The sequence below is a fragment of the Myotis davidii genome, unplaced genomic scaffold (assembly GCF_000327345.1).
Source record: "Myotis davidii unplaced genomic scaffold, ASM32734v1 scaffold623, whole genome shotgun sequence".
Taxonomy (NCBI): Eukaryota; Metazoa; Chordata; class Mammalia; order Chiroptera; family Vespertilionidae; genus Myotis; species Myotis davidii.
The window spans coordinates 447,828-462,090 of NW_006294464.1; the positions used below are offsets into that span (position 1 = coordinate 447,828).

At 37.2% G+C, this 14,263-nt stretch overlaps 1 protein-coding gene across 2 annotated transcripts in view; it reads right to left on the reverse strand.

Moving 5' to 3' along the window:
- Positions 1 to 14,263, reverse strand: part of FARS2 (phenylalanyl-tRNA synthetase 2, mitochondrial) — a 584,045-nt gene that overhangs the window by 245,289 nt on the left and 324,493 nt on the right. For both annotated transcript variants that reach the window (XM_006768687.2, XM_015567165.1), the window contains exon 5: positions 10,548 to 10,708. In XM_006768687.2, coding sequence (XP_006768750.1) covers positions 10,548 to 10,708 — 161 coding nt within the window. The remainder of the gene's footprint in view (positions 1 to 10,547; positions 10,709 to 14,263) is intronic.

Consider the following 14,263-nt stretch of genomic DNA (forward strand, 5'->3'; position numbering starts at 1 on the left):
ACGCGGACTTCCTCACGCTCACATATTATTGATATTAGATACTGATTCAAATTACGTTCCTCTAATTAATTCCCATTCAATGTGCACAAATTTCGTGCACCGGGCCACTAGTCTATTTATAATTCACTATCCTTGGTAGTGACTTATAGCCTGTAACTGTAATTTATAAATCTCATAGGGATGCCCTTTGGAAAATAAATTCTTCCCTCTTATTGAAAGAAAATATTTGATTCATTACTTAGCCAAGTAATAGAATAATTAAGCTATCCACTTAATATAAATTACTGCTTATTTTAACCATTCTTCATTTTCAAGATCACAAGATTACACAGTAAAAATGCCATTATAAATGTACCATTTGAAAAGCTGTGCAATAGTGTCATTGCAAAGCAATTCTCATTTCTCTATCTAAACACAGGCCGATCTTAAGTCCTAACATTTCAGATGAACCCACATCCTCCTCTTATCCTTAGTGTAAAGGAGCAGTGCACTGCTCTAATTGAAATACTGAAGAGATTTGTTTCTCCTCTAGCACATAATGAGGTCAATTAAAGACACAGAACAACTACCTTTACCTGTGTTGACTAAGAATTTAGTAAGGTAAATTATTTGGTGGCTAGGACATGAATATAAACCTTGAATTTTCCATTTGTGTTGCTCTAATACACTTGTCTTTTCTTTGATAACTTTGAGGATCTCATTCCTAGTGTAACTGACCTTGAATTTAGTATCTAAGCCCTTTTCTCTTTGGCCAATACAGTTAACTCAGTTGGAGGTGCCATGATGGCCCTGATTTCTATACTTAATCTCAAATAGAGAAAAAATGTCCAATAGCCACATATTTATCCACTAATCCCATCCAGTTGTCCTATGAATATAGGCACAGTCAGTTCTAGGCAAAATAAGTATTTTACATTTGACTAGGGATCAAAGCATTAAACTAAAAGAAGCAAACTCTAAGGCAGCAGTTCTCAACTGGTGGGTCGCAACCACCCTTTCATAGGGGTTGCCTAAGACCATCCTGTATAGCAGATATTTACATTACGATTCATAACAGTAGTAACATTACAGGTATGAAATAGCAACGAAAATAATTTTATGTTTGGGTCACAACATAAGGAACTGTATTTAAAGGGCCAGAAGGTTGAGAACCACTCTAAGGGATGATTTGAAGCACTAGCCAGCAGAAGGTAAAAGATTTTAGGATAGAATACCTTTTCTAGTAGCCCCATCATCCCATTTCATAATTGACTGTCTATTCATAAAAACAGTGCAGAATTAAGAGATAGCATTGCCTAAAGGGCCTAATTCAGTGATGGCAAACCTTTTGAGCTTGGCATGCCAGCATTTTGAAAAACCCTAACTTAACTCTGGTGCTGTGTCACATATGGAAATTTTTTGATACTTGCAACCACAGTAATATAAAGATGTATATTTTTGATATTTATTTTATATATTTAAATGCTATTTAACAAAGAAAAATCAACCAAAAAAATGAGTTCACGTGTCACCTCTGACACGCGTGTCATAGGTTCGCCATCACTGGCCTAAGTGAACACATCTGGCATTGTTGGTGGTAAAATTATACAAAAACATGTCCTACTTATGAAAAGAGCTCAGTATAAATATCAGAAGACAGCAGGCTAACTTCAGCTCCTTGCAAATGAGATGTGAGGAAAGTATGAGGACTTCCGGAAAACTTTCCCCACACTGAAAAAGGGAAACGGGCACTTGTCTGCTTTAGACCTTATTGCATGGTCTAGCTTGCTGCTCCTGCTGCCACCTTTCAAGCCTGAGGGGAAAATGCTCAGGATTTTAGAGCGGTGGCATTGCTGAGGGCTTCCTGACATTTTGTTCTTATTTAAGCCATTCTGAGTTTGGTCTTTCTTGGTTGAAGCAAAAAAGCATCTCTCTTGAATTTTGTAAGAATTACTTTCCATAGTCACACCTGGAAAAAACCTGTTTCCTATTCACTGTTGCTTAATCAATATGTTCTTTCTTCCTATGGCAAGTCCTTCAGAGCTTGGTTTGTTTCTGATCTTTATTCTGGTGATTTCCTTTTAAATGTTTTTTTATTGATTTAAGAAAGGAAGGGAGAGATAGAGACATCAATGATGAGAGAGAATCATTGATCGGCTGCCTCCTGCACACCCCACACTGGGAATTGAGCCCGCAACCTGGGCATGTGCCCTGACCAGGAATGGAACTGAAACCACCTGGTTCATAGGTCGACCCTCAACCATTGAGCAACACTGGCCGGTCTGTTGATTTCCTTTTAAAACTATAACTTTTTCTCCTCAGTTTTATGAAGGTATAATTGAAAAATCAAAACTGTATCTATTTATGGTGTACAACATAATGGTTTGATATACATATACATTATGAAATGATTACTAAAACTGTAACTTTTAACTTTATGATCCATCAACTATCACTATCTGGTTTAGATGATTCTGCAGTATTAATGTATCTCTCTGATTCCAGAGATAAAAATAACAAAACCTCTTCTACTCAGATGATTTCTAAGAAATATTACACATAATTTGTCAAATTTTATAGATGTTGGCAAGATTTAAGGTTGAATGTGCTGTCTATAAATAGAAAATTCTTGTGCATTTCCATAAGGTTAACACCCAAGACAATGTATTATGGGTACTGAATGTGTGTACATATAAAGGTTACATCACACATATCCTTCTGTCTACACTACAAGAAAGCTATGGAAGTAGATGCTGAGGAACTCCTTATTTATTTTTTTTAAAGTGCTTTAAATAAGGAAGAAATGTGTGGTGGCACTTCTCTAAAAATGAAAATGTATCACAGAACTCCTGCTTTCATAAAAATACAAGGCAGTCATAAATGCAGGCCTCCAATGAGACGCTCCAATACACACATGGGGCCACAATCCATAGGAGTCTAAACAGGCTATGGGTCAATGAAATGACCTAGCATTGTAAGGCCGGGGTTATATAACACCAATGTTAGCAAAGCAAGCTGAAGAAGGAAACTGCGAGCACGGAGGACCAGGGAACACAAAGACTGTGTCTCCTGTGCTTGGAACAGTGTCTGCTTTGTAGTAGTTATGGTGATAGTGGTGATAGTTACAGCAGTGGTGGTGGTGAAAATATAAATAATAGTTAACATGGATGAAATGTTTACTGTGCAATAGGCTCTGTTATGAATGTTTTACATATAAGCACTATAATGATTCCCAATACAAACTTGCCCATTATCTTGCTCATTGCATCCCTCCTCATTTGGCAGTCAACAAAGATTACAGAGCACATATAAAAGGTTTTATGATTGTCATCTTCCACACTTCTTCATCTACCTCTTTCTATTAGTTTTTGTCTGAGATGAACCCTTTCCAATAAAAGAAAAATACTTATGTGCTTTTTTGTGTGAGATGGGGAAAAATGCACATGGAAATAGTGCAAAAAATGTGAGATCCATTAATTTTATTGCAACACAATGAAGCTGAGGAGATTCTCACAGTTGGGTTTATTTGGGAATAGAATGAGGAAACACTGCATAATCCTGCATTAAGTCTCTATCAGACAACGTTTATGATAACCAAAGCAAAACTGGATCTAGGAGCTATTCCAAGCCACGGATATTAGCAAGTAATCACAGGCACAAGTCCTAATTCAATTCTGGAGAAACAAGGAAAGGCTTAAAGAATTAAAAAGTAAAAAAGATTTTAAAAAAAGAGAAAATGTTGACCTCCACATGCGTTGGTCAGTATCAGCAAAATTCTACATTCACCCATGTATAGCTCCATCAGTGTACCTCATATCTATCATAATAAAAGCATAATATGCTAATTAGACCAGGCGACCTTCTGAATGACCTTCCGGACGAAGTTGTGGTGGCAGGGGCCAAGGCAGAGAAGGCAGAGGAGCAGAAGGGGCAGAATTTCTGCATCGGGCCTCTAGTTATTTTTTAATTATGTCCTGATAAATCTACAACTTGAAGTCAGGTTCTGTCAATTTCATGTTACTGACTCCAGAGCAGTGCATCTGTCTAGGCAACAACAGAATTTACTAGTCAATATTAAGAGCTCTCTGGAGTGGTTCCAAGTGTCAATTTCATCATCTATAAAATGGGTTTATAGTACCTGCCCCAATGGGTTGTGATGAATGGAATCTATAATATAGACAACACGTTTAGTTCAGGGACTTGGACATAGCACTCAACAAATGGCAATTATTATAAACAAATTAATGCACAGATGTATGGTGCACTGAACTCCGATTGCCAGAAGACATAAATAAAGAAAATGGACAACTCTGGTCTTCAAAACTCTCAGTCCTCATATAACACAGCACTCCCTGCTGCTTTGGGGTGCTACAGGAAGAGCAAGGATAAACTCTGACACAGTTTCCGCAGGGGAATCTGTCCATGATTGACCTCAGAGATGACTGGGTTCATATAAGACCCTTTCATAGTTACTGCCCTGCTGATGCCTACCAAATTCTTTGTGCTTTCTGTCTCATCTTTCACCATTTCTAGTTCTATTTAGTTACAATTTAAATATTAACACCTCCTCTTCGCAAATTACTTAAAGTACATAAACACATCTGTGCTTAAGCATAACTTTTAAATGCATTTGAACTGTATGACTTTCAACAGTTCCCTCACATTGATAAGCAGCAAAGAATGAATGAATGAGTGAACAAAAAACAAAGAAATTATGAAAGAAAGGAAGAAGGAAGAGATTAGGCAGTTCATAAAACCAAAAGGATAACAGTACTGCAAATCTGAAATTCATAGTAATTAAATCTAGGACAAGAAGAAAGAAAAGACTTTTGAGATTAGTATCATAGAGATCAAATTATAGTGATATTTATGATAAGCTGAAATTTATTGTGCAAAAGAGAAAGTGTACTTAATCACCTGATCAGACTATGTCACCTTATCATCTCATTTTACAGATGAGGTAGCTGAGCTTTGACACATGCTTCTGTCCGTCATTATGTAGATTTGCACTGTGGACCATGGACCAACATCAGGATCACCTGGGAGTTAGCTAGAAACACAAAATCTCAGGCCCCTATTGAGCATACTGAGTCAGAATCTGAATTGTAACAAGATCTTTGTGTGATTCATGGGTACATTAAAGTTTGACAAGCATTAATATAGGTAGCTTGTGGCCAGAAAGTTCATAAATTAGATAATTTAAACCGAATGACATATTTTCAACAAATTATATGCTGATCTTTGAATTTGTTAGAAAAATGTAAATCATTTGGCTCTGAATAACTGACCTATAAATTTTATACTCAGGATAAAACTTGAGGCAATGGCTCTTTGAAGCCCTGAATGAACAATACATTGTGCTAATACACAGTGACCACTCAGCTACCATTTCCTCATCTGTGAAATGGACAGAATAACAGAACCTAAACTCAGAGGGTTATTAAGAAGACTAAGTTAAGACATATAAAGCCTTTAGAATAATGCCGAACAAAGAGCAAGGTTTAACTGAGTGTTAATCACTAACTATGATTATTATGATCTTGAATAAGGTTTGATATGATAGGTGTGCATGTCACTGCCCACCTATTCTTACCTACTTCTGTTGCAGTGAAAAGCATTTGAGATATTATCCAGGATTAGGAATAAATATAGTCTCCGCCCACAAAAGAGAGCCAATAAAAGTCCTTCGCTTGAAAGAAAGATAACAACCAACATTGTTGAATTACTTCATCAAATGGGGACTGACTTTTTGAACAACTATGGACACACATGGAATTAAAAAGATTTAAGCAAAATATGTGAATAAAATTTACAATGTTGATTAATAAATAATTTTAAATAACAAGTATTACTCTGTATAGCACTAAATATTGAATCCATAATTCAGTATTGTTTAAAGAACATTTAAAGAATGAACAAAGGTTAGAGTACTGAATATTCATTCAATGCACTGCAACAGTGAGTTTTACTTTAGGGAGGTGGCAGACATACACACAAGGGCCCAGAACGAACCCGGAAGGGGGACCTGCAAGGGAGATAGAGATCTCTTGCCCAAAACAAGACAACACTAGCATGATAAAGCACCAGCTTGCTCATCTACTTATTTCAAGCCTTGATCGAGGTTGGGTAGAGAGAGCCACAAAAAGCAAGCATTTAAACTCAAAACATGTGAAATAAAAAACCAAGAGTTAAAACCACACTATAACTTGAGTTTCCTACTTGTTAGACTTAAACAATAGTTTTCAAATACTCGGGAAAGAACAGCAGAGATGAGGCCGGGTAATGAATCAGGCTATTGCCAGCACCTAGAGAGCACCACCATAGCTGGCTGGCTGGATTTACAGGACAGTGGAGATTATGCAGAGGAAGGTACCACAGAAGCCAAGAGAGCCTAAAGCATAAGCTAAGAGGGATTGAGGGAGATGAGAAAAGAGACATTTCTGCCTCCTGCCAGCCCTGCACAATATGGTTCCCAAATGGCTCCCCAAGTTTTCTGGGCAAAGAAGGCATGGCTGCCGCAGACCTTTCCTCCGCGTTTCCTCTTCTCCCCTCTGGGGAAGTCTTGTATTATAATCATGTTAAATACTTTTCTTAAGACAAGCCAACAGTGACAAAATGAGTCTCCTATTCTCCTCATATCTATAAGCATGACCACTCTACACTAATAGTTACAAACTGCCAACACTTTAACACCATCTGTATCACTTATACCTAACACCAAATCTGCTCTATGATACCTGAAGGCAAGCAAGTTTCCATGATGAAAATGAAATATACAAAAGGATATGTGATAGGCTAAATAAAGGCCTCCAAAAGGCATCCATGTCCTAATCCCTGGAACCTATGAATATGTAACCTGACATTCAAAAAGAAGTTCATAAATGTAAATAAGAAAGGATCTTGAAATGTCGAGATTAATCTTGAATAATCTTGGTGGGCTCCATCCAAGGGTCCTTGTAAGAGGGAGATAAAAGTTCAGAGAGAAGGAGACGTGACACAAAGGGAAAGACAAGAGAACAGGCAATACAGAGTCATGAGTGAGAAACAAGGACAGCCCTAGAAGCTGGCAAAGGCAAGGGGTGGATTCTCCCCTAGAGCTTCCCAAAGGACCCACTCCGGCTGACACCTTAATTTTAGCCACTCAGATAGATTTTGAATTTCTGAACTCCACAAAAGTAAAATAATAGAAATGTTGTTCTAATCTGCTAATTTGTGGTAATTTGTTACATTAGTAATAGGAAACTAACCAAGAATATAATTAATAGATACCAATTATAAGTAAATAATTAGGAACTAGTTCTCTGTGATCTACAAAAGAAAAAGTATTTTACAGACATATATGATTTCAGCAATTAAATCCTAACTGCCCCATCAGAAGTTCTTAAGTTTATTCTACAAAGGCAGCAATGTAAATTACATAATAGTACAGTTATGCATACACTGATTTCAACTCTGAAGGCAGAAAAGATTTTTTTAAATGACACTTAATACAAGAGACCCATATCTATTCCTGGATATCTCTGTGTCTCCCAAGGGAAGACAGTTGTGAACACAATAAAAACTGGACTTAAGCCACTAACTGTGGTAGCAACTGCTACTCATCTGTGCTTGCCCACCACACTACAGAGCACACTACCCTGTATAATGTTGGTCGGTGTCCCATTAATGTTTGATGATAAAATAAATGACTTAATAAATGAAAAATTAAATGAGAGAAACTTAGCTCCTTAGCCAGATTTTACTTTTAATGATTTAGATGGGTCTTTATTCCAAATTTATGTAGAAGGTCCTGTTTCTAGATTATAAATAGATTACTTAAAAAAAAATAGACTTTTTTAAAGGCCAAACGAATAAACAAAAGAAAATAGGAACAGACACATAGACATGGAGAAGAACCTGATGGTTGCCAAAGAAGAGGGTGTGGGAGGAACCAGAATTTGTAAAAGGCCATTAAAAATAAAACCAAAGAATCAAATCAATGATGAACTTTTGGTTAGGATGCAAAAGTTTGCAAAAAAAATTCAGTCCCACTGTAACAAGGAAAAATCAATAACTTTAAAAATATTATCTGCCATAAAAGATATTGAAGAGATCTGGCTACAAGCCTAAATGAATGAAATACCAGAGAGATGAGCCCTCTGAGGGTGAACAGTCATTGGTGGCTGCTGTCACCATGTGGGCCTGAGTAGTCAGAAGAGCTAGCCTGCTCTTGGTAAAGAAACTTCACTGGAGAGGAGAAATTAGCCAAACTTTTATCAGCCAATCCTTGGCTGGTGTGGCAGATTGGAAAATGGGGAGACAGTTAGTCTTCACTGCCAGCCAATTCGCCTTCATAATATTTTTTGCTCAGCAAGCACTGACTGGTGTGGAAGAAGTTAGCAACTGGGTGGAAAACAGAGAGAGATCATCATTTTACATGCAGAGATCACAAACTTTTGCAGGGACAGATTTCACCATCCAGAGCAAATGAGATGGGAAATCTAGTTCCTGATTAGAAATAAGAAATATGGCCTAATCCCTTTAGTCGCCTTGCAGGAGAAAGTGTAAGGCTTATGTATTCTTTTAAACACAATTTCAAAAGTAAAACCAGTGAAAAAGCAGAAAAAATGTGACGCGTAAGAAAAAATAAAAGAATACAAGGAGAATAATAGATAACTAAATGGTTGGAATTAATAGACAAGGACTTTAATATAAGTATTATGAAAATGCTAAAGAATTTAAGGAAAATGTACAAAAGGGGTGAGAAGATGGAGAATTTCATCAGAGTAATCAAAATTCTTAAAGGAAAGCAAGTAGAAATTGTAGACAAATAAGTAAAATATCTGAAATTACTAATTACTTGGTGGAGCCTAATGGTTAACTGGACACAATAGAAAAAAATTAGTAAACACAGAAAGAAGACTTACAACTATCCAAAATAAAGCACAGAGTAAAAAAAATCAATAAAAACAAACCCCGAGCATGAGTTCTATGGCATAATTCCAAATGGTCTGACAAACATGAAGTTACAGTCTGAAAAGGAAAAGAAAGAAGGAGTATAATTGTTAGAAGAGAGAGTAGAGGAGAATTTTCAAGGAGGTTGAAAGACAATCCAACACAGTGAAACCTCAGGAGGACAACAGATAGAAAATCACACATAAGTCAAACTGCTGAAAACCAAACTAAAAGGATACAGCAGTGAAATGACATCTCTAAAGAGCTGAAAGGAAAAAAAAATAACATAAAAAATGACAATCTATATCCAAGGAAAATATTCCTAAAAAATAAAGGTGAGCCCGGCATGTGTGGCTCAGGGATTAAGCATCAACCCATGCATAAGATTTTGGTCACTGGTTTAATTCCTGGTCAGGGCACATGGCCAGGTTGCGGGCTCTATCCCCAGCATGCGGTGTACAGGAGGCAGCCGGTCGATGATTATCTCTCATCATTGATGTTTCTATCTCCCTCTCCCTCTCCCTTCCTCTCTGAAATAAATAAAAATATAAAATAATAATAAATTAATAGAATAAAATAAATAAACATTAAACAAAGGTGTTTCCAGACAAACTAAAGCTGAAAAAATTCATGTTGTACTACAAGAAATATTAAAAGAAGTTCTTCGGACTTAAGGGGAATAATCACAAAGAAAAATCAAGATCAGCAGAAGGAATAATCAGTGTGGGGTAAATATCGAGGGAAATATAAACAATATAGTTTTAAACTTCTTTAAAAGATAACTGACTATATGAAGAAAACAGAGCAATATATTGTGAGATTACAATATATGGAGAAATAAAATATGACAATAATACAAAAAAACAGGAGGCGTAAGAGGAATTACATTATTGTAAAGTTATTAACTGTTTCATGACGTTGTATAATAGTTACTCATGGTAAAGTGAGATGAATTAATTATGCATATTGTATTCTAGAATAACCGCTTAAAATAATACAAAATGGTGAAACTAAATAGCAATAAGGGTACTAAAATGAGATATAAAAAGAAACAAAAATCCCCCACAAAAACCATAATTTCCAAATAAAGAATACAAGAGGGAAATGGGGTGAGGGGTGGGGAATAAAACTTTAACAGAATTAAGTCCAAGAATATCCCATGTAATTATATTAAATGTAAGATGTATTCAACACTCAAATTAAATCTGAATTTCAAAAAAGACCCAACTCTATGGTGCTTATAAAAGACACTCTTTTAATATAAAGACACAGAGTGACAGTAAAATGATGAAGAAGATGTGCATTACAAACTAATCATAAGAAACTAATGTGTTTATATAGGATCAGAAAAACTAAACTTTAAAGTATCATCAGATATAAAGATCGATAATAAAATGATCAAGAAAGCCCAAAACTGGTTCTCTGCTTAGACTAAAAAGCTTGATACGTCTTTTTCCACATACAGTTTCTGAAGGTTTATGAACTCCTGTGGGGTGTTTATGGACTTCTATAAAAAACCTATTTTCAAATTCACATTATTTTTAAATTCAATAATTCAATTTTCAAATGCATGACCCCCACCATTCTTTCAAACATTTTTTTTAAATTTAGTTGATTCTTGCAAGTTATTTTACCTGAAATTTCACCTTCTGGTTGATATCAGACACATGGAACTGCTTCAGGAAGCGCTCATCCTCGCTCCAGAAGAGGCGGATGTCAGGGATGTCATAGAGGATCATGGCCAGTCTTTCTAATCCTAGGCCAAAGGCCCAGCCAATTTTATCTTGAGCACCAGCTATGATTAGGAAATAAAATAAAACAATTGGCTTAAAAATCATGAAGCCCTCACAGGCACATACTACTTCCTGGTAACTAACCAATAACACTGTTGAGTGCCTACTAGTGGCAAGGCACTGGGGAGGAGCTGTGGGGACATCCAAAGCAATGCCCAACCTTAGATTGCCCCTGCTCCCCACATTCCTTACTGCTCTCACTGAGGCATTTTGGACTCATACTGTCTCTAATATTGACTCATTTCTGACTAGATTCTAGGCTCTTTTAAGCCCTGGTTCCTGTCTCTGACACATGACTTTTCTGTAATACTTGTTTGCCCTGATTCAAACATAACTATGCTCAGGTTACAAAGTCCCTAAGTGGCTTACTAGACAGGGAAATGTTTCAAAACATGCCACAGTGGACCGTTAACATTCAGAAAATGTGTGCCAGACCTTCAAGAACTGTCAATAACAGCAAAATACAACTCTTCCTCAGAGGAGCCACCTCCACAATACTCTGAGAGCGAGCAAGCCAAGGTGAAACACACATCTAGGACTACTCACTCCAAAGGTGAAGTGTGCTGTTCAGACATGGCAAGGCCATGAGCACTAAGGCAGAGTAAGACAGGAGACTTGAAACAGGCACTGTTTCAAGGCACTGTTTCAGGCACTGTTTCAAGGCACTGTAGGAAGAAAGTGAGAGAGCAATTTGTACTGCTGGAGAGGCTATGACAAGGGTCCATGAAAGGAACATAATTTCAACAGCACAATAAAAGATGAGCAGGATCCTAGGTAGGTGGAGGTGGCCTCAAGATCCCTGCCCTGTGTAAACCTCTCCCTTGGAGTGTGGGTGAGACCCGTGAATGGAATGGGATGTCACTCCTATGCTGAGGTTACCTTCTATGAGAGTCCACCTTAGCAAACTAGAGAGGTTCTCCTGCTGACTAGGAGCTGCCATGTGGCAGGACCTGAGGGAGGCCCCAAGGAACTGAGCAAGGAAATGGGAACCTCACTCCCATTGTCACAGGAAATTAATTCTCCCAACAGCCTGAATGAGCTCAGAAGAGGACCCTGCGCTCCAGACGAAAACACAGCCCTGCTGACACCTTTTTAAAAATATATATATTTTATTGATTTTTTTACAGAGAGGAAGGGAGAGGGATAGAAAGTTAGAAACATAGATGAGAGAGAAACATTGATCAGCTGCCTCCTGCACACTCCCTGCTAGGGATGTGCCCACAACCAAGGTGCATGCCCTTGACTGGAATCAAACCTGGGACCCTTCAGTCCACAGGCCGATGCTCTATCCACTGAGCCAAACTGGTTAGGGCCCCTGCTGACACCTTTATTTGAACCTGTGAGACACTGAGCATGAGACCCAATCAATCTGTACCTGGACTCCTGATGCAAGGAAATTGTGGCATAACAAATGTGTGCTGTTTTAAACCACTAAGTGTAAGACTGATTTTTTTGTTTTTACCCAGCATAAAAAACTAATACAGATTCAAAATGTGGAGAAAGAGAAAAGAAATTCCAGACTGAAGGAACCTCGTGGCTAGTGAAGGTGAAGGTGCAGCAGAGGAAGGGTTAGGAATTGACTCTGGAAACACAGAGTGTGCAAGGTTGGGGCAGGTAAAACCCTGTGGAGAGGATCAGCTTCTGGCCAGGTGTCACCACCTTATAAACTAATCATCCTATATAATAAAGAGCTAATATGCTAATTAGACTGAACAGCAGAACGACCATCCAGACGACCTTCCGGATGAGCCGGGGCTGCGAGGGCCAAGCCCCTTGCATGAATTTCATGCATCGGGCCCCTAGTTTATAACTAAAATAACAAGAACAGACATATGACAACAGAAGTCATAGAGAAGTGTGAGCCTCATTGAATATCTGTTAAGAACAGGGGTCCTCAAACTACAGCCCACGGGCCACATGCAAATACAAATATTGTATTTGTTCCCATTTTGTTTTTTTACTTCAAAATAAGATATGTGCAGTGTGCATAGGAATTTGTTCATAGTTTTTTTTTAAACTATAGTCCGGCCCTCCAACGGTCTGAGGGACAGTGGAACTGGCCCCCGTTTAAAAAGTTTGAGGACCCTGGTTTAGAATATAAATGAATAAAGTATTAAATGAGCTCACAAAAGAAAGATACAGAAAGAGAGATTGGCTCAATAGTAGGAGTTGTATGAAAGAAGAGCAAGTGGTTGGCTAATTTGCAGAGTGCCCCTGTGTTCCTGAGTAGGAATGAACATAGAAGTGAGGAGGAGGGGAAGGTATTTATTTTTTTTTATTGTTTAAAGTATTACAAATAGTAGTACATATGTCTCCTTTTTTTTTTCCCCATTGACTTCCCCCCAACCAGCTCTGGCTTCCCTTATTCCCCTCCCACTTGCCCTCCCTACCCCCCATTTAACCACAAGAACAACAGGGTCACAGGAATATGTACACTACTCCTGGCCAACTTCAGCTGCCTAGGAGAGCAGTTGAAGAGCAAAGCAAAACACATCAGAGTAATTTATATTAATGCATGAAAACCTTAAAAAAAGAAAGCTGTTGACTAAATAAAGACATGAAAATTAACATAATTGTGATATACTGTTTTTTATCTACTAAAAGAATATTTTCTTTAAATGATATTGGCCAGTACTGGATCCTCCATGTCATTCATTGTGAGGTTTTAATACCCTTGACATTTGGAAAATAACATGGTAATACATATAAAGATCTATGAAAATGCTCATACTCTTTATTCTTACGATTTTACTCAGGAATTTATCCTAAGGAAATAATTCAATGAAGGAAAAAGACGAAGGAAGATTCTCAGAGCAGTGTTATTTGTAAGGGCAAATATGTAAAAACAACCTAGGTGCCCCAAATTAGGGAATGTCTTAAAAATCATAGTACATTTAAAGTAGTCATTTTAAAAATCAGTTCTATGAATAAATGTTTATTAAATTTATTAAATAAGAAATTAGTCAAAATTATGAGAAAATTAATATGTACTTTGATACTAATATTTAGTATAGGTACAAATGAGAATTGCAATGTAAAAAAATAAAAACAAAATGTGATGTTCAAGGGTTATAATAATTCTAAAACAACTTTAAAGCATTTCTTATTATAATTGCTAAATCTTTTCAAATAAAAAGAATAATAAAGATAGGTGGCAATGTTAACATTGCTTTGTTGGAGGCTTTACCCTCAATTATAAAATTTTTTAGCTCTTACACAATTTTTAGGTAAAACTAATCATTTAGAGCCCAATATCTATAACTTAACGAGTACAGTGGGGCCTTGACTTACGAGTGTCCCGACTAACGAGTTTTTCGATATATGAGCCATCTCTCGGCTGATTTTTTGCTTTGAGTTGAGGGCTAAAATTCAGACTATAAGCCAGCTCCAGATACCTCACCACTAGTTGGTTCAGTGAACATCACAGTGAACGCTACAACATCAGCCCAGCATCACGTGTCTCACTTGTTCACTGTAATGATTTTGACATACGAGTAATTTGAGTTACAAGCTCGGTCACAGAACGAATTGAACTCATAAGTCAAGGCCCCACTATA